This window comes from Chrysemys picta, chromosome 10 (genome assembly GCF_011386835.1).
Source record: "Chrysemys picta bellii isolate R12L10 chromosome 10, ASM1138683v2, whole genome shotgun sequence".
NCBI classification, from domain to species: Eukaryota; Metazoa; Chordata; order Testudines; family Emydidae; genus Chrysemys; species Chrysemys picta.
In genome coordinates this window covers 8,054,561-8,082,296 of record NC_088800.1, presented here as the reverse complement: position 1 = coordinate 8,082,296, position 27,736 = coordinate 8,054,561, and the positions used below count along the sequence as shown (strand labels likewise).

General features: G+C 43.7%; 1 protein-coding gene across 9 annotated transcripts in view; it reads right to left on the bottom strand.

Moving 5' to 3' along the window:
• Nucleotides 1–27,736, bottom strand: part of CERS3 (ceramide synthase 3) — a 70,037-nt gene that overhangs the window by 41,636 nt on the left and 665 nt on the right. For 3 of the 9 annotated variants that reach the window (XM_065558122.1, XM_065558125.1, XM_065558126.1), the window contains exons 1-2: nucleotides 17,304–17,373; nucleotides 1,487–1,702 (exon numbers count right to left, since the gene is read on the bottom strand). In XM_065558122.1, coding sequence (XP_065414194.1) covers nucleotides 1,487–1,668 — 182 coding nt within the window. In that variant the 5' untranslated portion in view covers nucleotides 1,669–1,702; nucleotides 17,304–17,373. Of the gene's footprint in view, nucleotides 1–1,486; nucleotides 1,703–10,213; nucleotides 10,352–17,303; nucleotides 17,374–20,384; nucleotides 20,552–27,736 lie in introns of those variants that run through there. The other 6 variants (XM_065558118.1, XM_065558120.1, XM_065558124.1 and 3 more) reach the window with 5 other exon arrangements.

Here is a 27,736-nt window from a genome sequence, read left to right as displayed (position 1 = left end):
CGATGGATGGTTTTTAATTAAACGTGGTCCTGAAATGCTGTACATTGCAAAGGAAAGTTCTTGGTTCTTTCACCCCTACATTTTTCAGAGGCTGGGCTGCTAGTGGAGAGATGTTATGCTATAGTCAAGGCCGCCTAAACAGAGAGGGGAGCTCTCATCACACAAGTCTGAGGAGGAGGGCGAGCTACTGGGGAGTACTGCTTACCCAGGTCAGGGGGAGGTAGGGGATCTATTCCCTTCCAAGGCTGTCTCAGCACCTTCCAGTCAATAAAGCACCTTGCTTATTAGGAGGGTCACCATCAGCCAATTGACGTTCTCTGAGAGGTGTCTGGTTTGACGGACAAATGGCACAGCATCTCACACAGCAATGGAGGCAGAAACAGCTGTTTTCTGCTCCATCTCCCACAGCTGCGGAATGTGCTGTTGGCATGGCTGACCTAGTTAGGTAGGTCTCTTTGGAATAAGCCCTCTCACCCCTGCTGGTGTCCTGCTTAAAGTGAGTTCTTATTACCCAGAACAGCGGTCAGCGTCTTCCATGTTCAAAAGCAGATACACTGCTGGCCAGCTGGATGGCTAATTGAGCAGATGAGCCGTTTCAAAATGGCAATGAAGCAAGGCACAACTGGACAAGCATTTGCTCAGGAGAGTAAGACTCTGAATTGTTATAAACATATAATCCACATTATTTTTGATCCTGAACCCAAGTGATTTTATCTGGTTTTGTCGTAAGTTTGTCCAAATAGCCCCATTCTTCCCTGAAATAGTTATAAAAAACATACTAATAGCATTTTTTAAACAAAAAGAATAAAGTAAAAAAAAAAAAGGGGGCCGGGGGGCTGCAAAGCTTAACATGATCATGCCTCAACCTCACGGGGCCAACCACAATCTGTCCTGTAAGATCACAACTGCAGCAACAGTTCTATGTTCGGTGCCAGATTTAAAAAAAAAAATCATCTTTACTAGAACTGCATGAAATGCTCACGCAGAACTTTGTGACCCCTTCCAGAACGTGTAGATTTGCTACATTTTGCGCACATGGGATATCTCAATCCTACACACCTGATCTGAAGACTCAGGGAGAGGAAGGAGGAGCTGGACCAGTGTGAGGTAAGTAAAGGGCATCAGAATATTTTATGGGTTGGTTTCATCTACGGGGGAGGAAATGATGATCTCTTCTCAAACTCCAGCGTCTAAACATACCTTCAGGAGCAATCACTTCCCACTTTTGTAAACTGAGCTGCAGGATTCAAACTGTGAAACTGCAGGTGGTGGAGAGTCACATGACCTTCATAATGGCAAAATTCCTATAAACTTATTCTACCTTTATCACCTGCTGTGTTACCTGTATTATACCTTTCTAGTGTAACCATTGGCCAAACCCATCTTTCTGAAAGAATTCACATACAGAACTAAACACATTTTAGTTTGCTAATATCCTTGGAGCTGAGGGGAGGAAACAAAGTAAAATTACATACAAGTTTCTTACCTTTCTATCACGAATCGGACCATCAGCATCACAAAAGCGTATGGTATCGTGGCATATAATTGATATGGCTTTGGAAAGACAATGCCATCGTGGTCTTCAAGATCTGCCCATGTGCAATTGGCAGGTATCCACAAGCTCTCCCACCAGAACCAGCTGTTGAGTGTCTTTAATACATATGCCATGCTAAGCGGGTAGAAGAAGAATTTCAAATTTGTCCTGACATTGAAGAGAAACCACATGTATATCAATAGCAAATAATATATTGAGAATTATTGTTCAAAGTATGTAGTTAGGATTAATAAAAAATAATGGCAAATGAAAAATTAAGGTGTAAATTGGTGTCATTCCATGACTTCAATGACTCTATGCTGATTTATACCAACTGAGAATCTGACTGGTTGTCTATATGAAACAGCTGCAGGAGGAATTCCTTGTTTAAGGTAAGCAAGGGGTTAACTTCAGCCTAGCATCTCTCTGTCCTGCACAGATGCTCAGATGTTTGGAAAACAGAGCTAGCAGAAAGCATTTGGGGAAGCTGGGCTCCATGTTCAGGATTACAGAACTAGAATGATGCCTCAAGCTGGGGCATTTTCTGTTTCCTTTTCCACTGATGTTTGCTTATTAATAATTCAAAATAAGATTTGTCCCTTTGGGAAGAGACCTTGCTAACTGCAATTTTTTCTCTGTGCTGACTCATTTCAATTTACAATAGCTTAGTTAATAATCAATCAGATCTACTGAACCCACATTTATAGTCTAGTGTATAAATACACAAGATGGGCTTGCACAACACTTGTGTAGAGTGCTGCTTGTCTAAATGAAGTGCAAGATAAAAAGGGATAAAAAAGCAAAAGGGAACCCAATTTTGTATTGGTGAGGCTGCTAATGTTTGGTTGTCAAGTCACTCCTGCTTAGTAGACTGGTTGCAAAGGACTCCTGGGTCCTAATTCTGCAAACAGAGCTATCCATAGTGCCAAACATCATATTTACAGAGAGCAGCCCCACAAAATAGAGCTGTGCAGAAACCGGCTATTTTGTTTTGTGGGAAATTCTGCAATTTTGAAATTTGCCTTCATTCCAAAAGAGAAGGAAATGCCCCCCATCCCAAAATCAGAATTTCCCACTGAATTAAAAGTTTGGGGAAATTTTGTTTTGGGTTAATTGAACATTGTTTTGATAAAATAAAGGGTGTTTTCCCCAATATTATTCGTAATAATAAGGTCAAAATGCATTCTGTACAAAATGTCACCAGTCGACAGCAAATGTATCAATTTAATTGAATCAGCATTTTCAGATGGAAAAGTGCTCTGTTGGGAAAATTTCAACCAACTCTACCTAAAGTGTGGTACTTCCTCCCCATTGGGATGGTTTGCAGTCTTCAGTGTTTTAGCCCACGAAAGCTTATGCTGAAATAAATGTGTTAGTCTCTAAGGTGCCACAAGTACTCCTGTTCTTTTTGCGGATACAGACTAACACCACTGCTACTCTGAAACCAGTCTTCATTGTGTGCAGGATTGAATGCTAAGAGTTTAACCCATTATTTGCATGCTGAAGATTGCATGTGAGCTCATGTCTCCTCAGACATGCCCATTCGCCCTTCATACCCAACCCATTTTTACTCTATCCAACTGTGAGTAAAGGATTGTTCAGTGCAGAGGATACCACCTCGCTCTTAACTTTGCACTCACACGCAGCTTCTATCTGCACTGGCTTTGACACGCAAACTTTCCAGATTCAGACCTTAGTCCATTTCGGAGATGCATTTTTACTCAACTGCAAAAAGTCAATTTATTGTGCATCCATTTTTAGATGCTTTCTTAAAAGAGAGTGGTCTCTTCTAGACCCTTCCAGCAGACCTGTGAAACAACTTGAGTGTCACAGGACTGTGTCATATGGAGCTGCGGTAATCCAGCTACTTTTAATGAAGTTACTGGCCATACACAGTAGTCAGTATTGAAACATTAATAACTCACCCATTGAATATTTTTAAATACCAAAAGGGGATTATAAAAATCTACTGCATGGACGGTGTTGGTATATATTTATATGTCTAAATTAAAGGTGGTGAGAGAGGGGGTAATCATATTGTTCCTGGGCAAAGACCTTGTATGCTGAGTTTTGGCCCACAGCAAATTTTTATTGCTGAATTATAAACCCCTAGAAGTAGGGATTTATAATGGGACTGTTAACAGACTCTTAACTACAGCTAGCAGGCACCATGATAATGAAGCAGAGCTTTAAAACCTGATTTTTTAGTTCAGACCCAGAGGTTTACAGACTACGTTGAGAGACTCCATTATATAGTCATTTTCCTGAATGTTTTTTTTTTAAACAGACTAAATTGCAAACTGTCAAAAGCTGTCAGAGTTGACAATGCACATAAAAAGAGACCAGTCTGATGTAACAGTGGACAGAGCACCAAAGTTTCCCCCCATGCTGTGATGCAGCATGGATTTATACACCCGACATATTGAAATATTGAGGGCAGCATATATCTTTATACTGGATTCTTGGGATGTTAAAATCTCCTCCGTCCAGTACTGTGTGCCAATACTACTGCTACTGTAGTATTTAATAACTTTACTGTTTTAGGACCAGATGCAGCAATTCATTCCTTTTCAGCAAAGCATTTAAAAATAAAAATAAATATATCTATCTCATAGAACTGGAAGGGACCTTGAAAGGTCATTGAGTTCAGTCCCCTGCCTTCACTAGCAGGACCAAGTATTGTCCCTGACTGTGTTTGCTTTGTTTTGTTTTTGCCCCCGGATCCCTAAATGGCCCCCTCAAGGATTGAACTCACAACCCTAAGTTTAGTGGGCCAATGCTCAAACCACTGAGCTATCCCTCCCCCCAAAGCACATGCATAAGTGCTTTGTTGAATTAGGGCCTTAGGGTCTGAGCCACAACCCACTGATGTGAATGGAAATCTTTCCATTCACTTCACTGAGTTTTGGATCAGGCCCTTAAGTTTAAATTGTACTCACATACAGATACCAAACATGAGCGGCAGAGTACAATTCAGGGGGCTTCTGCAGCACTGGGAAGGCGAAGGATTCATCCAGTCCCAGCCAGACTGTGCAGCAGCAGAATAGAGCCCCTGAAGTTTCTACTACAGCATGAAGGCTTCTACTGTAGCCCTCACAGCTCCTGTCTCCCGGCTTCACAGCAATGACAGGTGGATCCATGCAGCAGGAGATTCACCGGCCCTGCTTCTTCTCCTCAATAAACCCGAATCCATGGGAGCATGCAGAATGCCCCTATGAATGGGATTCGGGGGCATATCCCTGTGGCACAGTTCTCCACTTCTGCACCACAATTCAAACAAAATGCAGACCCTCCCATTCTACTAGGAAGTGCCTCATGATGCCAAACAAATATGCATGCAACTTTTCCTATGCTAGACGAGGGAGGTCCTCTGAGATTCCTCTTTTCTCCCCCCACAGGACCCTTCCACCAGGCAAGTAATGCTAGATGCAAGTCCATTAGGAACATATTAATATTACTCTGTGCTTTGTTGGGGAGGGGCAGAGTAGACCCTTGAGAGTGGCAGAACCGTCTCTTCCACCAAGAAGTTGCTCAAGGCACTACCTTGGCCTGAGAGTCAGGACTTGGTCTCTGATCTCAGCTCAGCACAACAGCATGGTCCGTCTGGAGTGCTGGACTGTCTAGTAGTTGTATCCCTTACATTTACCATTTGATTGTTTTTCGGTATCCTAATAAAACGGGTGGGCAAACTTTTTGGCCCGAGGGCCACATTGGGGTTGCAAAACTGGATGGAGGGGAGAGTAGGGAAGGCTGTGCCTCCACAAACAGCCTGGCACCCTCCCACTTCCCACCCCCTGACTGCCCCCCTCAGGACTCCTGACCCATCCAACCCCCCCTGCTCCTTGTCCTCTAACTGCCCCCTCCCGGGACTCCTGCCCCTAACCGCCCTTTGGGAGCCCACCCCCTATCCAACCCCCTTGCTCCCAGTCCCCTAAGTGCCCCGACCCCATCCACACCTCCGCCCCTGACAGGCCCCCTGGGACCCCACGCCTATCCAACCCCCCCCCGATCCCCGTACCCTGATTGCCCCCCCTTGAACCTCTGCTCCATTCAACTGCCCCCTGCTCCCTCTCCCCTGACTGCCCCCCGGGGCCCACCACCCCTTATACAAGCCCCCGGCCCACTTACCATGCCGAGCAGAGCATGCAAAACAGCATGTCTGGCTGCCACGCCGGCCGGAGCCAGACACGCTGCCGCTCTGCTTGGCAGAAGCGCCCAGCTCCGCCGCCCAGAGCGCTGCCTGCGTGACTCTGCGGGGGAGGGAGAGACAGCGGGGGAGGGGCCGTGGGCTAGCCTCCCCGGCCGGGAGCTCAGGGGCCGGGCAGGATGGTCCCGCGGGACGGATGTGGCCCGCGGGCCGTAGTTTGCCCACCTCTGTAATAAAAACACCCTGCAACCACTGCCTGCTCCATGTCTGTTTCAGTTATGCCAGATACCACCTTCCTAAATCCAGTGGAATTTTGAAAACTCCTCCCTCTAAGTCCACATAAGCACGGCCATACTGGGTCAGACCAAAGGTCCATCTAGCCCAGCATCCTGTCTTCTGACAGTGGCCAGTGCCAGGTGCCCCAGAGGGAATGAACAGAACAGGTCATCATCAAGTGATCTATCCCATTGCCCCCTTGACACTTTATTTTTCCTTTCATCAAGCTTATGAATACATACAATTCATCTCAGCTGCCCCCCGTTATCCCCATCCACCTTTGCTCACCAACTCTCTCTCCAAGCACTTCCACTGATGCGCAACAACTGCTCCCAGAAAACCTCCATTATAGCCTTATGTTTTAATACTAGAGCCCAATTTATTTTGTAAGCATGGTTCCAGGACCCTGCCTAGCCTGGTTTTTCTGTGCATGCCCCCTGTTGCACCACACAGTCCATACCCTGTGCCATGTTCACCACCCATCACCAGTAATGGTGATCCTCTTTGTCTACTTCAAGTCGGTATTTTGACTGCTTTTGTTGTTGTTGCCAGCCACTTTGGGTGATTTTTGCCCAGTAAAGACTGAACGGTGGCTTTGAAGGCTGTGAGATGCTCGGGGGAAAGGAGCACACCCTGCGCCTTAGCCAGCCCCTTTGCCTCCAGGACTCCTTGAGGACAGGGAGGGGCGCATGTAGCATTTCTCGTTACACTTGTTAGGAAGGTGTCGCTGCACTTGTTCCCCTTTCGCTTCCCTGCAGCTACAAGCTGGCACAGGGCCATGATCCCATCCAGACTTGCCCCATTCATTGCCTGTAGCAGTGCTGGGGGCACTTGCTTCTTCCCCCACTTGTACTCCCTGTTCTGGGTGTCCCAGGTGGGAGTGGTAGGAGAAGCTTGCCTTCTTATACCTGGGCATTCCAAAAGGGCAGGCTATGGGAATTTCTACACTGCAATCCTAGCAACACAAATACATACCCAGGGTTCCCCGCGTGCTCTTACAGGTCATGCTGACACAGCTCCACAGCTATTGTTAGCCATGCCGGTGCAGGGAAAGCTAGTGCAGGCCTACCCAAGATGCAATCCCAGCTTGGATTGCAGTGTTGACATACACTAAGTCTGAACCGACAGTCCAGGTCAGGTTTAAGGCACATTGCCAGAGGCTTGCCCTGTTAATGCTTATGCTGTATGCATTCTGCAGACAGACAGAGGACTTCACTCCCCACGGCTGCAAATCTGGCACTTTCCATGAGCACTCATTTCAAACACACGCTATAAACACTGGAAATTGTTTCAACCCTAAATATAGTAGAGCAGGTACTTGGTAGTCGTCAAATGCCAGCATTTCAGAGAGGTTGGCAAACCCTGCTCCAGTGCCACAAAACCCAGCTGCTCTAGTCAGGGCGCTCCCCCATGCCTGCTATTTTCTGGCTGCACTTGTGTTTTGGTTAAGCGGCTTTCACAACAAGCCTGTTTCAGGCTGCCATCCAACCTGCAGCTCTAACAGAAATGTGCTACTGAACGGCAATTTTTAGAGCCAGATTCTGGTCGCAGGTCACACAAGTGTAAACCTGGATATATCCCACTGACTTTTGTTCAAGTTAGTTACAGCGGCATAAATCTAGGGTACTTGCACTAGCTATAATGGAGTTTATCTGGATTTACACCAGAGGAACTGAGATCAGAATAAAGCAACAGAGTGTCCTGTGGCACCCAGGGCCGGCTTTAGGAACTGCGGGGCCCGATTCGAATACCCGGCGGCGGTCCGGGTCTTCGGCGGCACTTCGGCGCCGGGGGGTCCTTCACTCACTCCGGGTCTTCTGCAGCACTGAAGGACCCCCCCACCACCGAAATGCCACTGAAGACCCAGACCACCGCTGGGTGAGTAAAAAAAATTAAAAAATTAAAAAGCGCCTAAGGCACGGGGCCCTCTTAGGCGCGGGTGCATGGCCCGATTCCAGGGAATCGGGGGAATCGACCTAAAGCCGGCCCTGGTGGCACCTTATAGACTAACAGATGTATTGGAGCATAAGCTTTCGTGTGTGAATACCCACTTTGTCAGATGCACCACCCACGTATTCACCCATGAAAGCTTATGCTCCAATACATCTATTAGTCTATAAGGTACCACGGGACTCTTTGTTGCTTTTTACAGATCCAGACTAACACGGCTACCCCTCTGATAATTGAGATCAGAATCTGATTCATGGATTCCAAGGAAAGACAACTTTTTTTGTTTGCATAAAACTCACATAGTTTTTTTCCCCCGACAGTAGTCCCAAACCTGCTCCCATTGCAGGTAAGAGCAAGATGCCTTGATTTGGGGCTGGCTCTTGCATGAATCTTGAAAGCATGTCCAGTGGCAGTCTCCTGCTTGCTCAAAGAACTATGTTCCCCATTCTTTTCTTCTAGTTCCAAACAGAGCCAACCAAACAGACTGTGTGTTTAGTTTGGAATTAAGTTCAGTTGAATGCACCATGCTCTGCTGAACCACTGTGAAAAGACCTCCACTTCCCTGAAGTCCAATCCTACTTCCCAGTGACAGGAATAAGAGCTTTGCCATTGACTTCAGGGCCTTTGCAGAGCATGATCTCCCAATGAAACATACTTTGGGAAGCTGGAAAATTCCCTTGAATCCTAGAAATTAGGGAAGCTCATCCACCACTTCCAATGAAAGACCTTCATTTTTGGCCTGTCCGGTCAAGTTTTAACGACCTGCTGCAAAGACAGGAAAATCAGGACTGATCGGTTGAGGAATTTCAGACCGGCTCTACTGAGTCCTTAAGTAATTTAAGCATGAAGCACACACGCAGCCAGAGAATACCAAAGTGATGCTCATTTTACAGATCTATTTCTTAGACTTCTTGAGATGTTCTGTTAAAACATTTTCACCTTGTACTTTTAATAGGTTTGGCAAAGGAGGCCAGGTTTTGATTTGCCTTAACCTAATTGGTTGGGTTTCCCCACCCAAAGCCAGGCGCTCTTTGGAACCAGGGTCCATTGCATCTGGGCCACCAAACTCTGAGGAAAGTACAGACGAACAGCTAGGATTTTGTTCCCTTTCCAGAAAAACTAGAATGGCTTTACAAAAATCTCAGTTGAGCTACTCTTTTGCAAAGCAAAAACCAGACTCGGGGATAGGTGAGATTTTATCCAAACCAAAGTTTGGGGGAAGGGTAGGTAAGAGAGCCTTTCCTTAGCTTTTAACATAGTGAGAAAGCATATAGAATGCAGGGGTTGCATAAGTAGGGGCAGGAAGCCATGGGTTCTCTAAGGGTCTTGCTAGACTGCCTACAGGGCAGAGACAGAGATAGAACAGATCCAGCAGACTACAGAATGATCAGAGAACTAGGAAGGTTAAATTATGTGACAAGACTGGAAAAGCTGGTACAGGAACTTAGAGGAGAGCAGATATGACTGAAGTTTCCCAGATGCTAGGAGAGATAGTGAAGCTACTCCAAGCTATTAATCATCAATGCTAATCAGGGAAAGGGCTGGGGGGCTAAGACTAAATAGGACACAGACTCACCAACCACAGCGTTTGCTGCTTAAAACCAGGCAACGAACACTACAAAGGTGCTGCTTGTTGGGTTTAGCAGCAGACTTTGTGGTCTGCTAACACCAGGCAGCGTACATCCATCACAGTAAAGGATCCCAGGATCTATTGTCGATTGCCTTTATGATTCCTGAACACAACCACTTAGCAGGTGAAAAGAGAAAATGTTTTGCCTAAACTCAAATTCATGAGATTATACAACCTCCTACTATGTAGAATAGGTACCTTTAAAAAACAAAAAGCTAAACAAAGACAGGCATTTAGAAAACATTCAGAATTATTAATGCGGTGTGTCCCGACACTAATCAGCTGACAGGATAGTATTCCTACAATTGAAAGTTCTGACACAATCAGTGTCACGCTATCAAGTCTTTCAAATGCACAATGGTACATGGGAACTTGAAAGAAACAAACACTGCATCATGCCTGGCGTTCATCATAAGGAGAATATGAATACCTCCCAAAACAAGCACAAACCTGGAGGACACAAATCCAGACTTGTTATTGTTTAAGTGCGAGGCAGTATCTTAAGCACTGAAAGCTACAGTGCACTGTCCAGAAGGGACAGGGCCTGATTCAATGCTCACTGAAATTAATGAAAGCACTGCCTGGGGTCAGGTCCATATATTCTAGTGGATGACAGGCAAATCTAAAATAAAAACAAATTCCCTCCCACTCTGCACCATTGCCTTTTCGTTCTCACCACATCTTCCAGATGTTGTCCATGTTCTTTATTTACTTTACCCTTCCTCTGTCCTGTTCCACTCCCCCCACCACCTTCCATTCTGCTCCCATGAGTCCTGCTGCCTTCTTTCCTCCTTTCACTGCATCCTTTCACACCTCTCTTGATTGCCTCGGCTCACTCATTCTTGTCTGCACCCCCGCCTCTGGCAGTACACGTTCTACACAAGCACTCCTCCTATGCCCACTCCCTTCCTTACCTTCAGCTACCCGCAGGGGCTCTCTCCCTACTAATCTTCTTCCCATCCCTCTGCTCTCTGGTTCCTTCCCTCCCACTCCATACAGAACTAAAGCCCCATTTCCAAATAGCTTATTTCAGTTTGTGATCCACCCTCTGCTTCCTCCTCCTTCTCACTGAAACTTGGCTATCTCCCTCCGACTCTGCTCCAGGGGTTGCCCAGTCCTTTGGTGAGCTTCTCTCCCACCCCAAGAGGTGGATCTCCTCCACATGTTGACATCCTCCTGGTCTTTTCCATACTTCCTCCTCCCTCCCACCAACTTTTTCTTTCTCCGAAGTCCACTCCATCCAACTCATCTCTCCCCTCTCCTAACATACATGGGTTTTTGGCTCCTTTTCTTCCTTCTCTGGCTTTGATGCCTGGCTCTCCCGTTTCTCTCTCATCTCAGTCTCCCTCTCCTTTAACTTGAATTCGTTCAGTATCCACATTGATCACCCTTCCTACCCCACTCATGGCGTCTCTTTCACCTATTTGTGTGAACTTCAACGCTGGAGTGAATCACCACCTCAGCCACTTCCTCTCTTTCTCCCCCACTCCTTTATGCCATTCCCCATTTACCAGGCACTCCATCGTAATCCTTTTGTGATCTCCGGTCAATTGGCCTCAGATGCCTCTTCTCTAATTACCCTTGCTGTCTCTTGACAACATAGCTTCAACTCCTTCAACTGCACCCTTCCTTCCGCAATCAAACTAATCCCTTAAAGAACTGCTCTCCCTCTCTTCACTCTCTCATACCAGTCCCCAGCCTTGCCTCGCCTCCTGTGCTGAAGATTGGCTCTGGAGACCATTTTTCTATAGATGGGACATTCTGTTTTCCCCAGTGAGTAGCTAAGGAGGTTCTTGATGCAAGCTGAATCCACTCAAGACAGAGGTGATGCTAGTGGGCAGAGAAAAGCATTCTGAAGAGTTCACAGAAACAGAGTAGTTTTCTTTGGTTCAGGGCTAACTGGTCAATTCAGTCTGTAGCTTAGGAGCGCTCCTGGATACTGATCTCTCACATAACAGAATCTGCAAGTAACACTTTCTAGCATTTCCAGTTGGCAGGGGACTCCATCCCATCCTAACTGACAAAGACTTGGCCTCAGTTATACATACTGTTGTCTCCTCTGAGCTGCACTATGATAATGCAATATAGGTAGACAGAAAGCCATCAGACCTTAGGAATCTCCAACTAGTACAGAACACCGCCGCGTCTGCTCAGCAACAACGGCTACTAGGAATGCATCAGACTTGTTCTCCACTCTCTTCACGGGTTTCCCATAGAATATCCGGTCAAGTTCAAGTTCTCATTCCTTATCTGTAAGGCCCTGGGCCCAGCATATCTAAGAGATCACCTAAAACTTGGTATGAAGACCATGGTTGACAGTTGTGCTCTTGAGGCACAAGTGAACTTTCTGCCATAACCAAACCAAAACCCTCCACTCCCCATACAATCCTCCCCCTGGAGAGAATGCAAGAGAGAATGAACCACACATGACAGATATTAATTGTGTTGCTTAGTGCACTTTTGGAGACACTCAAATACTACAGTGATGACGGCGGTAGAAGACCCTTCATAGAATAAGAAATAAAAGAGTTGATAAACTTGGCAGGATTCTAGAGGACCCAAAATGGTCCAGGCTCATAAGTACTGAGACACAGCTGCTGAATGATGTTCCTTAGTAATTCTGTAAATAATTGTAAAATGGCGAAATTCTTACAACACTGCCAAGTGACCGTTCACACTCCCTCTAGCCAGCTGCTGATACACAACTAACAAAAGGAATACTTGGGTCACATTTGGCCCAAAATTAAGATTTAAAAAAAATGCTTTTACAAAAATCTAAGGCCAAGAAAAATAGTTCTGTGAAATTAAAGTAGAATAAAATTTAAAATTATTCCAATGAATAACAAAATAAAAGCAAAGCCAAACACACCATCCTCTGTCTAAGGTACAACTTCAGCATTGCAGCATTGTGCTTGTGCATGAGAATCTGACAGTGAAATTGACTCGAAACTAATGACTACATTTCCTTTTCCAAACTGAGAGACATGCAAAAAATAAAAACAAACAACTTATGTTCTGACTTTTCAGAAGTTCATAGTGAGGTGTCCCTTTCTCTTGCCCTTTGCAAAACTAGCCCACCCCAATCCTTTTCATTTGGTTCCCTAAACCCAAACTAAGCCGCCATCGATTGGATCAGTTACAGGCTTAAATCTACCATTCATCATTTTCCAAAACCCTGGAAATCAGTAGAGCCGTTGAAAATGATGTTAGAGTTAAATTCAATTGCTGTCACATGGTTATTCTGTATTCACGGTCAAGATGATCTTTTATTAAGGTGGTACATAGTTCCCTACATTCACATTTGAGCTTTAATTCAATTGCATCGATTATGAATGAAAAGACAAATGTCTCATGGGTAAAAAAACAATTTCCTGGGGTTACAGCACCTCTTACAAACATATCCATCTCTGCACCAAATCCTATTCACCTTCCACCTGCTAAATAAGAGCTTTATCTGTATATGTAACAATGCTAGACCTACCATGCGGGGAAATAGCACCAAAATGCAAGAAATGATTTCACTAGCGTCCCAGGAAAAATTACTTTCATCTTTCGTTTGACAAAGCACCTGACCCCATGTCATGGGTTTGCAAGCATTGCAGAGTCAGACCGGTCAGGGGAGAAGGTACAGCGCTTTTATTAACTGGCAGAGAATCGGCTCTTTTGGATTCACTGCAGCTTTTCTAAAAATCTATTTTGTACTGGACATGCTTAGAGTCTTAGTACAGTGACACATGCACCCTGATGCCTACCCTAACAATAAAAGCCTTGCTCACTCTTCTAATTGGGAGTGCAAGACAGGCAACCACCTCCCAGGTGCTGCCTCGTGGCCAGAGGTCTCTCTATGGCATCCTACCTCTGTTTTCCCCCTCTACAGGGCCCTTTAAGAACAACTCACTCAATCCAAACAGTCCCCTCCTGGGGTCCAGTTTACTGAATCCTCAGGTGCATACCAGCTGTAGGCCCCACCCCCAGTTCAGTGTCTCTCTACTGATAATCCAAAATAAAGCAAATTTTCATCCCAGGTTCAGCAGGGCACAGTCCCACCTCCCCGAGGGACTATCCTTCTGCTTCCCAGCACCTCATGCCTGCAGTATGCCCTTCTCCACAGGCCTTTCCAGGTGGGCCTTTGCAGTCTTTCCCCAGTTATACAAGGTGCCTCCCTGCCTGGAGAGCTTTCCTCACTCTCTCCTGCTTCTTGGGCTTCCCCCCGTACTCAGGGCCGGTGCTACCATTAAGGCAAACTAGGCGGTTGCCTAGGGCGCCAAGATTTGGGGGCGCCAAAAAGCAGTGCCCCCAAATTTTTTTTACAGCGTTCCTATGTCCCCTCCCCGAGCGCGCGGTCGCCGCTCCACTTCTCCCGCCTCCCAGGCTTGCAGCACCAATCAGCTGTTTGGCGCCGCAAGCCTGGGAGGGGAGGAGAATTAGAGCGGGGGCGGCATGCTCAGGAGGAGGCGGAGCAGAGGTGAGCTGGGGTGGGGAGCTGCTGCACGGCTCCCCGGGCCAGGGGGGTGGGGAGCTGCCGCAGGGGTGTCTCAGGGCGGGGGGTCGGGGAGCTGCCACAGGGCTCCTTACCCCAGCTCACCTCTGCTATGACCCCTCCCTGAGCACGCCATCACTGCTCCACTTCTCCCGCCTCCCAGGCTTCCAGTGCCAATCAGCTGTTTGGTGCCACAAGGCTGGGAGGGGAGAATTAGAGCGGGGGCGGCGTGCTCGGAGAGGAGGCGGAGCAGAGGTGAGCTGGGGTTGGGAGCTGCCGCACGGCTCCTTGCGGGGGAGCTGCCCCAGGGTGGGGGGCGCCTCAGGGCAGGGGGGGAGCTGCTGCAGGGGGGCACCTCAGGGTGGAACGGGGAGCTGCCGCAGGGCTGGGGGGGGGGTGCAAGGTGGAAGTTTCGCCTAGGGCGCAAAGCTTCCTTGCACCGGCCCTGCCCGTACTGACTCAGAGCCCTGAAGGAGCCTTCTTGCTCCTACTGCCATTTCCTGGGCTTCCCCCCTTGTGTCCTGCTCCTTTTGTACTGGAATCACTGGATCCCTCTCAGGTGAGTTTCATCCTATAATCAGGGCTGGCTTAACCCTGGATTCTCCAGCCCATGGGGCAAGCCACACCTTATTACAAGGAGCATAAAACCCTCTGTGCTCACCTCAGGCAGGATAAGAGTCCCGTTGAAGTAAGTCAAGAGGAACGTAGGGCGCCATTGGGGTGAGGTGTGCTTAGCAATGGCAATAAACCTTCACCCCAATTCTCGGTGCCATTCACAGCGGTTATTTATCAGAATAGCTTCTCCTGATAAGGCAGCCATGAGGAGACAGCCACGCCAATGCCCCAGACTGCACAGGCCACGTCTAATCATTCAGATAGGAGGCTCCAAAGCAGCGGGACAATATTTAGCCTGACTGCTAAAGAGCCCTTTTGAAAAGGATTAATAAGGATTAGTGTCTCACCTAAACTTTTGGCTTTGAGCAATGAGCAGGGTTTGAAAATTCTGGGAGGCCCTTGGGACCAACCAACCGCTTGTTGAAATTACACTTATCGTGGAGAGATGGCTGAAGCAGAGCTAGCAACAGAATTGCCAACCCCAAACATTTAAAAAAAAAAAGTCAGGCCTCAAAAAATCATCAGATTGGCTTAAAAAGAAAGATGGTGAAAATAACAGACTATCAATTCTTCTAATTTGCCTTGACTCTTTACATTTCATGCTTCCACGATTTTCTTTGCGAGCAATCTTTTCTCCTGTACCATTGCAGTTAACGGGAATCTTGCCATGGACGTCAACAATCACAAGACCACGGTCTAAGTATGTGCCTATTTGTTTTGTAACCCCCGAGTGAAATCTTCCCAGGATTTGGTTTTTTAAGAGTTAACTCTAGAGCAGAGCAGTTCCACATGATCTAAACTCGCTCCCTGTGGTTGCCTTCCCTTCACTGTTGGTTAGTTTCACTGCAGCATCCTCCCACCATCACATTTTAAAATTAATTTCACCATTGATAATATTTATGTTAAAAATATAGTCCCAAGGGCCATTTTAGTGCCAATCAAATTCAATCTGAAATGGGGATAGCACTGTGCATCTGTCCGTCAGAGACGCATGGCCCAATCTGCATCCTTGGCATCAAGTGTCTCAGGTTTAGATGGATTGTCTGTTTTGGTTGACAGGTGCATAGTCTGCACTATGTTCTAACCTGTGAAGTGCTGAAATGCAGGGTGGGAGCTCTGAGCCATCTCCATCAACTTTATTTGAATATGCAATCACTCTGTTCCATTTAAATTTTGTTTTCACAGGATCTATGCTGCAGCATGGACGGCACCCTGAGGAACATGCAAATATAATTGGTGGCCGAGCAGAGTAAAACTGAAAGTAGTCAAACTTGCTGGGTCTCTTATGATGGGAACAGTAGAAAATAATATGCAAGCACAACAGAGCTGAGTTATGATTGCTGTAAGACCTTTAACTCCAAGTTTCCTTAATAACAACTATAATATCTGAACTATAGCGTTTCATTTAATTATGAGTCAGAAGATTTTTATGTCTTTTATTACTCTATCGCATTACCTATTATTCGATGACTATTGTAGCATATGTAAAATAGTGCTCGCGCAGTAGCAATTGCTATAATTAAGACAGCAGCTCAATTTGTATTATACTTTCCCTGTTTTCACATGTGAAAAACTTTTGGAAAGAGTCTCCTTTCAGGCTGAAAATTTTCATGCTGTGTCTCTGCCCAAAGATGAATTGTTCTAGAGAGTTTGACTATATCCATTCTGCTGAGTTAGGAGAGAAAGTGAAAAAAATTCAACTCTCGCTACACAGTTCTTATCAGAGCTAGGTCAAAAAACAGCTACTATTTTAAACTTGAAATAATGCTGGATAAGGAGTATGATAAAAAACCTCTGAACTGGTTTTGAGTTAATTTAGTTATGACTTTATGAACAGCATGCTCTGTGAAAAATGTGGTTAAATATACAGGTACCGGATTCATGACAGGTGTCCCATATGTTTGGCCAGCCCCAGAAATGCACGCAAATTGGTTCACGTGCCTACCAGTAGAGTTGGTCAACATTTATTTAATGACAAGAGGTGTGTGTGTGTGTGGGAGGGGGGAATCTGACACAGAGGCTAGGAAATTACAAAATCTATCTTTAAAAAAAAAAGGTACAGGCCAAAAAATGAAAGTAATAGTTGTGGTAACTCATTTCAGTGTGCGATTTGTGGCAACACCTGTTTCAGCTCTTTGGTCAGAATGATCTTTATATAGAACAGACATCTCGTGTTCTGACATTAAATCTACTTTTTTTTTCCCCCTTAGAACAATTTTCTTACTGTTTTTTACACACACACACACACACACACACACAAAATCTGTGTAGTTATTTCACCGAGTTTTCCTGTTAAAAATGATTTTTCACTCCTTGAATTTAAGAATTTAGCATTATCCCATTAAAACTTTATGGGATGGTGATCAACTAGGTAAAATAGGAGCAGGGCAAAAGCTGCTATTCTAACCTTTACTCACGAATTTAAAAAGTAAACATATTGCAAAATACAAGAACCATCTCCGAATGAATCAGTCATAAAATATAAAAAGGAGTTTTCAAATAAGGGCTTGCTAAAACCTATCCCAAACATCTGGCTCATTCAAACACTTAGTTTTAAGTTGTGTTAGTAGAATTTCTGCTATTTTTCTTTATGAGCCAGACAATGTTAGAGACCAGTGCATGCTAACAGCTCAGATCCTCAACATACAGCGTGAAAGGAAAAAGTGCCTACCTTTACAGCGGTTCAGTCACAGAGCATGCTAGTATGTTAGCAAAAAACAGGCATATATGCTGGCTACTTTCTCATAGGTAAACACGCCCCATCTGCAGAACGCCTTCAAATTCTTCAAGACCCACCCAGTAAAGCTGCAATTCAAGATTTCTGACTGAGGGCAATCCTGATGTTGTGCAAAACCACGGGATGCAACTTTTGAGTAGTAATGCAGAATGTCTTCACTATTGCTGGTTTCAACATAGTAAAGGGAGAATGGTTCTAAACCTTATGGTGTAGCTATTTCGTTGTACATCTGAGCATTTCTCTCCTCCTTTCTAATTTTGCTCTACACACAAACACAAGGATGATGTGCTGGTAACAGAAAAATAACCTCACAATACACAAAACTGCACAGACATGTGGGAATAATTAGATAATTGCGTACTCCAGGGTGGATTTGAACATAAAAATTGGGAAAGGGACTCCCCTTTTTCTGACTATATAATGGAATACTTCATGGCTCAGTGTCAACTGGACACTTTACAGAAACTAATTCCATAATGGGGCCCAGTTGCTTAGGTGGTATAAACTGCCATAGCTTCACTGATGTTTATAGAGCTATGCTGATGTACTCCCACTGAGAATCTAGCCCTGCATATTTATGATCTTCTCAATTTTGTTTCACTTCAAATGAATATTTAAATACAACATCCAGTTATAATTAGGATATGGTAGTAACCAAAGGCCATTCTGGACCACGTCTTCCACAAAACAGCGGACAGAGTCTGGAATTGATGACATCACTGGGAATGCAAAGGCATCACCTCCTGGTGCTGCTGGCAAGAGAGATGGGGATAACTGCTGGGGCCAGGTGGCCCCCAAAGTTTTGGCTCTGGAGGGAGGCTAGTAGGCTCAATTAGCCCTCTCCCTCTGCTCCCTGGTTCTGCTAGCAACAATAGAACAGTAATCCATATACAATAACGCAATAAGTTTGCACTGGGGTCTAAATTTCCCCAAAGCTCAAGGTTGTTTGGATCAAAGGGTGTTTTTTGGGAGGGTAGGAGGAGGGGAGAGTACAGCATCCTTTATGAGCTGGGTGCATTTCATTTCTTCAGTCCTACTATATAAAACTGGGAGGGGTATTCAAACTGAAGCTGTACAGAAACATTTAACTTGAAGGCTTAGTTCAGAAAGGCAACATTACTACTTTGCTGCGCAACTCAGACTATTTCTACATTTTTCCACATCTGAATCGTGACTGTGAGCCAAACAAACAGAACATCTAAGAACGCTTTCCCAACTAGGGAAGCGTAGAGCAAGTTGATTCATGTATCATTTGGTTAATACAGTCCCTTTCATTTCATAAAGGCATCGGGATATTTGTGATGCCTTGATTCACAACCTCTTCACTGTTGCTCTCATCTGCTCCAAACCCCTGTGTTTGACTGACGGAAATTCAAACCTGTTTTAGATGAGCTTGGAAGAATTCGATTTTTATTGATAAATGTCAATTTCACAGAAATATGCAAATCGACAAAAATATATTCCCATCTAGAATCATTCAAATGTACAGTGAAGAGGTTGTGAATCAAGGCATCACAAATACCCCAATGCCTCTATGAAATGAAAGGGACTGTATTAACCAAATGATACATGAATCAACTTAATTTCCCAATCAATCAAAAAACAACAAAACACTGATAATTATTCCCCATTTTCCAGCCAACTGTATTTACCTGACTCAATGAACCCAGATCCTGGTTGTGAATTCTACCCTCATAGTTCCTAAGTAGCTATAAAAAAGGGAAATGATAAAACCAGAGTATATTTTAAAAGATAAATCCCAATTGGATGTCTTGTCAGGAAAGGCTTATTTAGCAAAATAGTTGTGCCATGCTAAATCTTTAACTTCTAGAATTCAGAGCTGGTGAGTATGAGAATCCAAAGTCAAAAGAAAGGCCTGCAGTTTAGTTTTAAGAGGTTTCGTTCTGCTAAACTATCTCAGTCAGATGGTAGTTATTTATTGTCTGATAATAGTCGATAGTGGCATAACAGTTGTTTCCAATAGCTTAAGACTGAGAATGTTCTACATCACCTGGCATTTAATTAAAAAATAGTAATTTCTTTGCTAACCTCTCCCCCCAGCCCTGCTAACATTATTTCATCAAGATTTAGAAACTGATGAACATAAAGCACTCTGAAGCAAGGAAATGTATGGGTAGGCTAGAAAGACACATTGGCATCAAAACCCATGGAGCTGACTTGGGAGCCAAATCCCCTGCTTCTTCATGTGGGTACAGAATGCCTGTCAATGTATTTCCTCCCCCCCCCCCCCCACCCGCACATGGAAAAATGTGGGGGCAACTTCATATGGGAACCACTGCAAAAATTTCCTCCCCAGAACCAGTCTTGCAAGAAGGTCTGATCCAGCTCTTAATTTACGTTGGTTTGCAAGTGAGGCGAAGTTCCTGTCTCGTCAACCACGTTGTCCCATCTCTCAGGAGTGATATTTAATGCATTATTCTACTGCTGCTCACTTGGAGGAGAATAAAGATTTCTAAAGCACTCTCCCATCAAGGGCTTTACCAACAATAACAGCACACACATCACACCAGATTTGGATTTATGCTGAACATTAGGGACACAAACGCTCAAGTGAGTGCGCACCAGGGTTTTTGCAGGCCTAAGTTGGAAGCAGACACACATGAACATTTGGTCCCAAAAGGAAAGGGAGGATGCCAATCAGCATATAAGGGGCCAGCACTGGTCATACTAAAAGAAAAAACCTACACCACTGGAGGGGAAAGGAGCGAGTTCCACTGCTTTGTTTTCACTACAAGTGAGCAAGCTATGTTTTCAAGGTGTAGAAATGAGACCACTAATTGGTTTCCAATACCCTTCAGGACAAGGCTTAAAGAGGCGGTCTTGAATTTAGCTGGGGGTCTACATTTGTCTGTATTGTTCATTCCGAAATATTTATCACTACTCCTGTGTATAACAATTCAAAAGTGTCAATGTGGCAGTTCTTTTGTGAGCTCTTTCAAGCTGGTGCAACTCATTTCCTTAGCTATGTACTTTATTACTGATAAATGCTCTTACGATATTACTGATAAACCTTCAGATGGTACCTGTTGAATCATCACATGCTCATTGACTCATACAGGAGGTGGCTAGAGAAGAATTGGTTGTGACCGATTTTTAATCAGATTTCTGCACATGCGATATTCCAACTTGTTCTGTTATCAAATTCTCTCCCCTGGGATAAAGCCATTCTTTCCTGGTTGACTGGCATGATCTTGTCCATTCCTGTCAAATGAACCTCCTGGCCAAAGGAATCTGAAGCATAGAAGTGTGTAACGTTCTACTGTAACTGGAACTAGAAATAAGTTTCTTCCTTAGCATTACATTCAACATCTCACAACTTTGTTTCTGACAGAGTTGTAAGCTTGTACAGGCTGGAGCTTTAAATGGGTGCATTTGAAATAAGTCTAAATAAATAAACATGGCAAAAGAATGAACGCTGTTGCTCATATTTATAATAATAGTATATATTCTCTTTGAACTCTGTATTAGCCATAACTAGATGTTGTTAATATTTGGTGTTTATATTGCACCCTTGCCCCCTCAAGGTGCTAATACTAATTCAGTATTTAGTCCTCACAGCACTCCTTTGAGCTATGCCCATTTCACATAGGGGGAAACAAAGGAAGAAAGACTTAACCTTTCAGGATCAACCCTTCTCAACACTCAATCAGCATCAAAGCAAGGATTTGAACTCAGGAGCTCCTGTCTTTCTGGTTTTAGAGTCAATCCATCAGACCAGAGATTCCCAAACTTCTTTTTGCTACACCTCCACATTCAGATTTATGTCCCAGGTAAGTCCCCCTCGGCACAGGGGAATACAGATGGTGCAAAGTTCAGAGCCCAGGAGGTTGGGGATGAGTGAAGGGGGAAATCCCCATGTGACCAGCGCATGTGGGAGGAGGCTCACACGTCCTGTTGGAATGCCAGTTGCCCAAAGCGGCAACTCATGCCTGTGTGCAGCAGTGCTGCCCTCTTCCTGCATGCATGTGCACACGCGGTGAAAGACATTTGCTGTTGGGCCAAGACACAGGTGTCGTGCAACTGCCAGTTTAATTCCCAGCACAGCAATGGGAGAGAGGAGACAGGGAGAGTAACGGTGAGACAGAGAGAAAGGATCAGAGTGAGTTCTTGTCCTGTACAGATCCCGTGGGAGCTGGCCAGCAGCAGGATGTGCTGGGTTTATTCTTAATCAGTCAAGTCCTTGAGCTCCCCTGATAACCCTCGCTGGGGAGGGTGGCCCACAGTTGAAAACCAATGCAAGCAGACCATACCTTCTCTTTAGCATATATACACACACACACACACACAGATATATAAATAAAACAAACCACACATCTAGTTTAATGCCTTCTCCCGCTCCTATTCAGTGGCTTGATAGCATTCTGTCCATTGTGTAGATCAGTCCCTTCTGTTTATTTCCAGACAGCAACTATGCCTCTAAAGGGTGCACAATTTCGGTAAATAATCATTTTTCTCATACGGATAATTGATAATAAAACTTGGTACCTGAGCATAGTGAAACCAATGCTCCTTTCCAGTACTCCCATTCATCACAGTACAATCAGATCAGGCAGGTGGGAGATTTTAAAAGAAATAGTTTTTGGTAACTTAGGAAGGGAGTGCAAGATGGAAGTGAGCAACTCCCTTATTAATCATTAGAGTCATGAATAATGGTGTAATAACTGTGTGAAGAAATAAATCCTGATAATACAAAAACCCCAAGCATATGTACTAATTACAAACTTACATAAAATAAAACCTTGGGAAAAAACAGCTCGAATATTAAATTAATAGGACATTCCTACCGATTCAACATAGTGTTGTTCTCTTCAAGGAGAATCAGAGGGCATTCAATTGCACCTACTGGAAAGGACAAATTGTCTAAGTGCATAAGGACAATTATTTCTCATGCTGTCAGAAAAGAAATAAGTCCAGTATCATGATGTTTTAACTATGAGAGTAGGTTGTTCTCAATGGCCTTTTAGGAGGCATATGTTACTACCAAACACTGCTGTTTTCTTTAAGTGAGCATATATAGATGTTGGTGCTGAGTAATCTATTGCCTTTCTTGGCTGACCCTACAAAAGGAATTCTCTGCTGTGGAACCAATTCCATTTGTATCAGGACACCAACAGACACACAGGAAATGGTGTGGACAATAAACGGTCATGGAGATCTCACCACATCTGCTTCCTTTGTTGATTTAACTGGTTCAGTAATAGATACATTAATATAGCATTCCACAAGGCTAGGTTATGAGAAATTTATATGAACATCAATAATTATGCCCTGTTGGGACCTTTTCTGTGGGTTGATCACTCCTACTCCCTTTTTGGCGTCAGCAACTAACGTGGCACTATTTCAACTTTAGTGAGCACATGCTGGGGAAAGTAGTTGCAGCTTCTTTCAGAGTACAGCCAATAAATCCCATGCCTGGGCTCTGTTCCTTTCTGAAACAGAAAAAGCTTGATTTTCTTAACTCAATTTTCATCTCTCACAAAAGACAGCTGAAACAGAAGCGGGCCACTGATTATAACAACCTTATAAAAGGATGTGTATGGATGAGGCATTACACAAAACTACTAGAGACTAGGCAGTGGACAGCATAGTGAAACTCAATAAAGATTAGGGTGCCAAAAAAAAATATCGACTTCATCTTATACAAGAACAACAATGCTCAAAATTCAAAGGCAATATACACCTCTACCTCGATATAACGCTGTCCTCGGGAGCCAAAAAATCTTACCGCGTTATAGGTGAAACCGTGTTATATCGAACTTGCTTTGATCCACTGGAGTGCACAGCCCCGCCTGCGCCCCCCCCCCGGAGCACTACTTTACCGCATTATATCCAACAAATTCATGTTATATCGGGTCGTGTTATAGCAGGGTAGAGGTGTACATAAAAGAAAAAGACTTGTTTCCATGTAGTGCAGATTAAAAAGACCCACTTTATGCACTGCCACAGGTTATTAGTGAAGCAGGCAGAGGTACTTTTTTTTAACATAAAGAATTAGCTACTCATCTAAAGAAGAATGTAGTTACACTAAATAGTTTAAGCCAGTGCATAGACTGACCAGCTAGAAAGGAAAAAATAGAAGTGCCACCTACAAGCCATTTCACATCTCTTTCCTCAAGGCTTGCTTCATTTCCACAAAACAAATCTCAAAACCAGAAAAATTAATTCCAGCTCCTGGGTAATAACGTAAGAACATAAGAACAGCCGTACCGGGTCAGACCAAAGGTCCATCTAGCCCGGTATCCTGTCTACTGACAGTGGCCAATGCTAGGTGCCCCAGAGAGAGTGAACCCAACAGGTAATGATCAACTGATCTCTCTCCTGCCATCCATCTCCACCCTCTGACAGAGGCTAGGGACACCATTCCTTACCATCCTGGCTAATAGCCATTAATGGACTCAACCACCATGAATTTATCCAGTTCTCTTTTAAACGCTGTTATAGTCCTAGCCTTCATAACCTCCTCAGGTAAGGAGTTCCACAAGTTGACTGTGCGCTGTGTGAAGAAGAACTTCCTTTTATTTGTTTTAAACCTGCGGCCTATTAATTTCATTTGGTGACTCCTAGTTCTTGTATTATGGGAATAAGTAAATAACTTTTCCTTATCTACTTTTTCCACATCCCTCATGATTTTATATACCTCTATCATACCCCCCTTTAGTCTCCTTTTTTCCAAGCTGAAAAGTCCTAGCCTCTTTAATCTCTCTTCATATGGGACCCGTTCCAAACCCCTAATCATTTTAGTTGCCCTCTGAACCACCTCCAGCCTCTTCAATTTCAGCTAACTGGCAGGAGAGAGCACATATCCTTTCCTATAGTAGTTTCCTTCACCTTTATATATATATAAACCCCATTCAGATCAGCCATATACTGTACTAAGCACGAACCACTTACATGCTGGAACAGTTTTACACCTTGTAATTTTAATAATGTTTGTGACAAGTGGGATCAAACTTGAATGCTTCACAGCCAGCATTAAGTCTCCCACACGCCATTCATCTCTTGATATAGTATTAACAAAAATCAGCTGTACTACAGTGCTGGATATTTTTACCCTCCACTGAAGAGGCCAATATGAATTACTAATCTAGATGGAGCACTGTTTTGTTCCTGTGTACCAAATTCTATGTTCTTTTCGCAAAAGGCTGAATACAATATTTTGTCCAACTGTTATGGCTTACTGCCATAGCCAACTCTGCGCTTACACAGAATGGTCTTTAACATTATTCTTGCTGCAAAGTACACTAGGCTAATAATAATAATTAGGGTCACAATCAGATAATCATTTAGAAACAGTTTTCTTCAAGACAGCAAAACTGAATGAGTATCAAATAGATCAAAGATGAGGGTGGGTTTTAATTTTCATTTCAGCTGGTGTGCAAAAGGCCCTTTTCACATCACATTGGAGGGCGTTCTGGGGATACACGTGCATGCATGATGTAAACATTCAGAGGACGAATAACTGATTAAAGCAAAACATTATTACCCCCTCTTGAAGGAATTTAGGTTGTTTCATAGTACTGCCATCTCCCTGAGGAATTTGGTATATAATGGAGGTCAATCAGTACAACATGAAGACTGCTTATTCTGGGAATGGAAGTCCCTGATATCGGGGAAAAAGACATTCCACGTAATAAACTTATCTCATGTACCAAAGGCTCCAAAGAAACTTTCGTCACCTTTATTAGGACTAGTATCCTCTGCTATAAGGAATTCCCTGTTTGTGGGGAAGAGGTTAATTGCATCCAGACCTGAATGACCTGGATAACAGAAAGATGGAGTAATACCTTCATCATAAACCATGAAAGTCCAAAACAGCTGCCATATGAACTCCAAGGGAAGATGTCTAAGACAGGTTGACAGGTGAAGGAAGTCAAGCAGTATTTGTGCTGGGAACATAGGAATAGCCGTGGGGGGTTTTGGCACTAGGCTGCAACCCTTTCCCACTTAAGATCTGCATACGTCCTATGTTTGAATTCAAAGTTGTCTTCCCATGTTGGCTTTCACTAAGTTGCCTGTTGCTTTGTATACATCCTTTGGAGAAGCTAGAAGGATGAGAGCCACCTGCTTGGAAATGTCAAGCCTCTCATTTTCTACCTTCCTTGGAGTTATATAGACAGAGAGAGGTCCCAGGTTAAGATGCAGGGCAGTAGTTGCTTCATATAATCATACGTGGTCAGACTCCTAGCCTGTTTGGATCAGCTACTACAGTTCCTAACATGATCAAGACAAATTTTGTCTCAGACAAAATGAGACAATTAGGACCGAGGAACGTTTATCTTTTCTCCATGGGGAGTAAAGGTCTACAAATCAGTCTCAGGAAAAAATACGTCAGCTTCCCCTCTTAGTGTGAAGGCATTATTCAACAGTGCAAAAACAATCAGTTATTCAGATATTCCACGTCCCCCTGTTGTAAGCTCTGCTTCAACTAAACCCTCATTGAGGGACTACTCGTGTGGGTGTACCATTGACTGGCATAGCTTTTGTTTTCTTTACCTTTCAGGAAAGTACTAACCAGTGCTGCCTTGCAGGACACTCATTCTACACAAAGGCTTTCTGCCACATACAAGGTGCAATTCTGTTCCTTCCTTCCTTGCTTTATGTAGAACTTGGGAGTCTGGATTATCCATTTGAATTAGGACTTCTTTTTAGGATACCACCAGATCTTTGAAGGTCCTCAGAGCAATCACAACTATCCTCATTTCCACATTTAAAAGACACTGCACCAGGAGAGAGAGTAAGTGCCTTGGGAATATAGCTCACCTACCAGAGTTATGTATTACAGGGACTATACTTTAGCTCAAATGAATTTGAACATCCATAACCAAGTGTAGATTGTTCCTGGCTTATCAATAACCAGGTGAGCACAGGAGATTGACGGTTATCCTATTACAAGACAAGCATATACTCTGTTTTCAGGGAGACTTCAGCACACACTGGGGTGGTCTGGTAAACATATAGAAAAGCAGCAGCAATAGCATTGCAGTTAATGGTACATTCGAAGTTCTTGGTGTGATGCTGGCTAGCTCTGCTAAATCCTCAATACCAGATCCTAGCTGAAGTCAGGATGGAATAAGTTGTTGTTCTACTTTGGAAGAAATATAAATATCATTTGCACTCCCCTAACATTACTGGAGTCACAAATAAAAGACAACACCATGTCAGGCTTTTTATTCACAAATTTGCCAAGAAAATTGTTCTACTGTAGATGAATTCAAGAAGTTTGATTTATTAAGTCTCCAACCCATAATGGGAGACCAAAAAATTAAAATGTGGAAAAGTAGAAATATTGGCGGAAATAGAGTCCACAAAGAACCACAAGTGTCCTGGATTTAGACAGATTTCCAGTAATTAATACCTATTCTTAAAGAGATGCATGCACTGTAACAGCTTTTAATAGTAATTACTTGCCTCCTTACAGCACATTTTATTAATTCTTACATCCAGATCCTCCCCAGGATACTATGGCACTTACGCTATTGCTTATAGAGCAGTGGTTCCCAAACTAGGGGCGCCGCTTGTGCAGGGAAAGCCCCTGGCGGGGCCCCCATCACTCCCATTTTCACCCATTCCTAACTATGTGCAAGATTCAATGTCGGGCAAAGGCCAAGCATGGAAAATTTCAGCCTCAAAAGGTGAAATCTGGTCTGGAAAGTTTGAACAAACCGTCTGCAGCCATTTTTATTGCAGCAGGGGTAAAAAAATTCTCATTTCTACACAATTTAGCAATGTATTATTTTTATATACAAGTAACACAATCTTTTAAAAAAAAATAATCCCAAAATGTAGGGCCTCTCCAATTTTGCTGCATTCTACAATATCCTGAAAATTCTAAGCTTCCATTTAAAAAAAAAAAAAAAAAAATCTTTTTAAGTTGTGAAGCTAGTCATTGTAGCTAGAGTAAACTGATAGAAAATTGGCACCTGCCAAACAGGAAATTTATCCACCCACCCTTCTTACTTCATTAATATGTGAAAGATATTGCCCAACTGGCAGTATTTAAAATATATATAAAATTATAACATTATGCATAACATTAAGCAATTTAAATGCATTAACACAGCCATTAGCAACAGTGAGATTAGTCAGTTAATCACAGGTAGTGAGTAAATGCAGAAGATATGTTCTAATAGTAATGTTTACATTGTATATTTGCAATTCAAGCCAGTTATCCATTTTTTAATAATTGGTGTATTTTAATATGCTACGGTGCTATGCATTTTATATCATAACACCCTATATATTAATGCACCTCCGTAAGCATTGCCATTGAAATTTTACTTGTGCATTGCACAATTTTGATTTTAAATTTAATGCTGCATTAACAAATTTTCATTTAAATAGGGAAT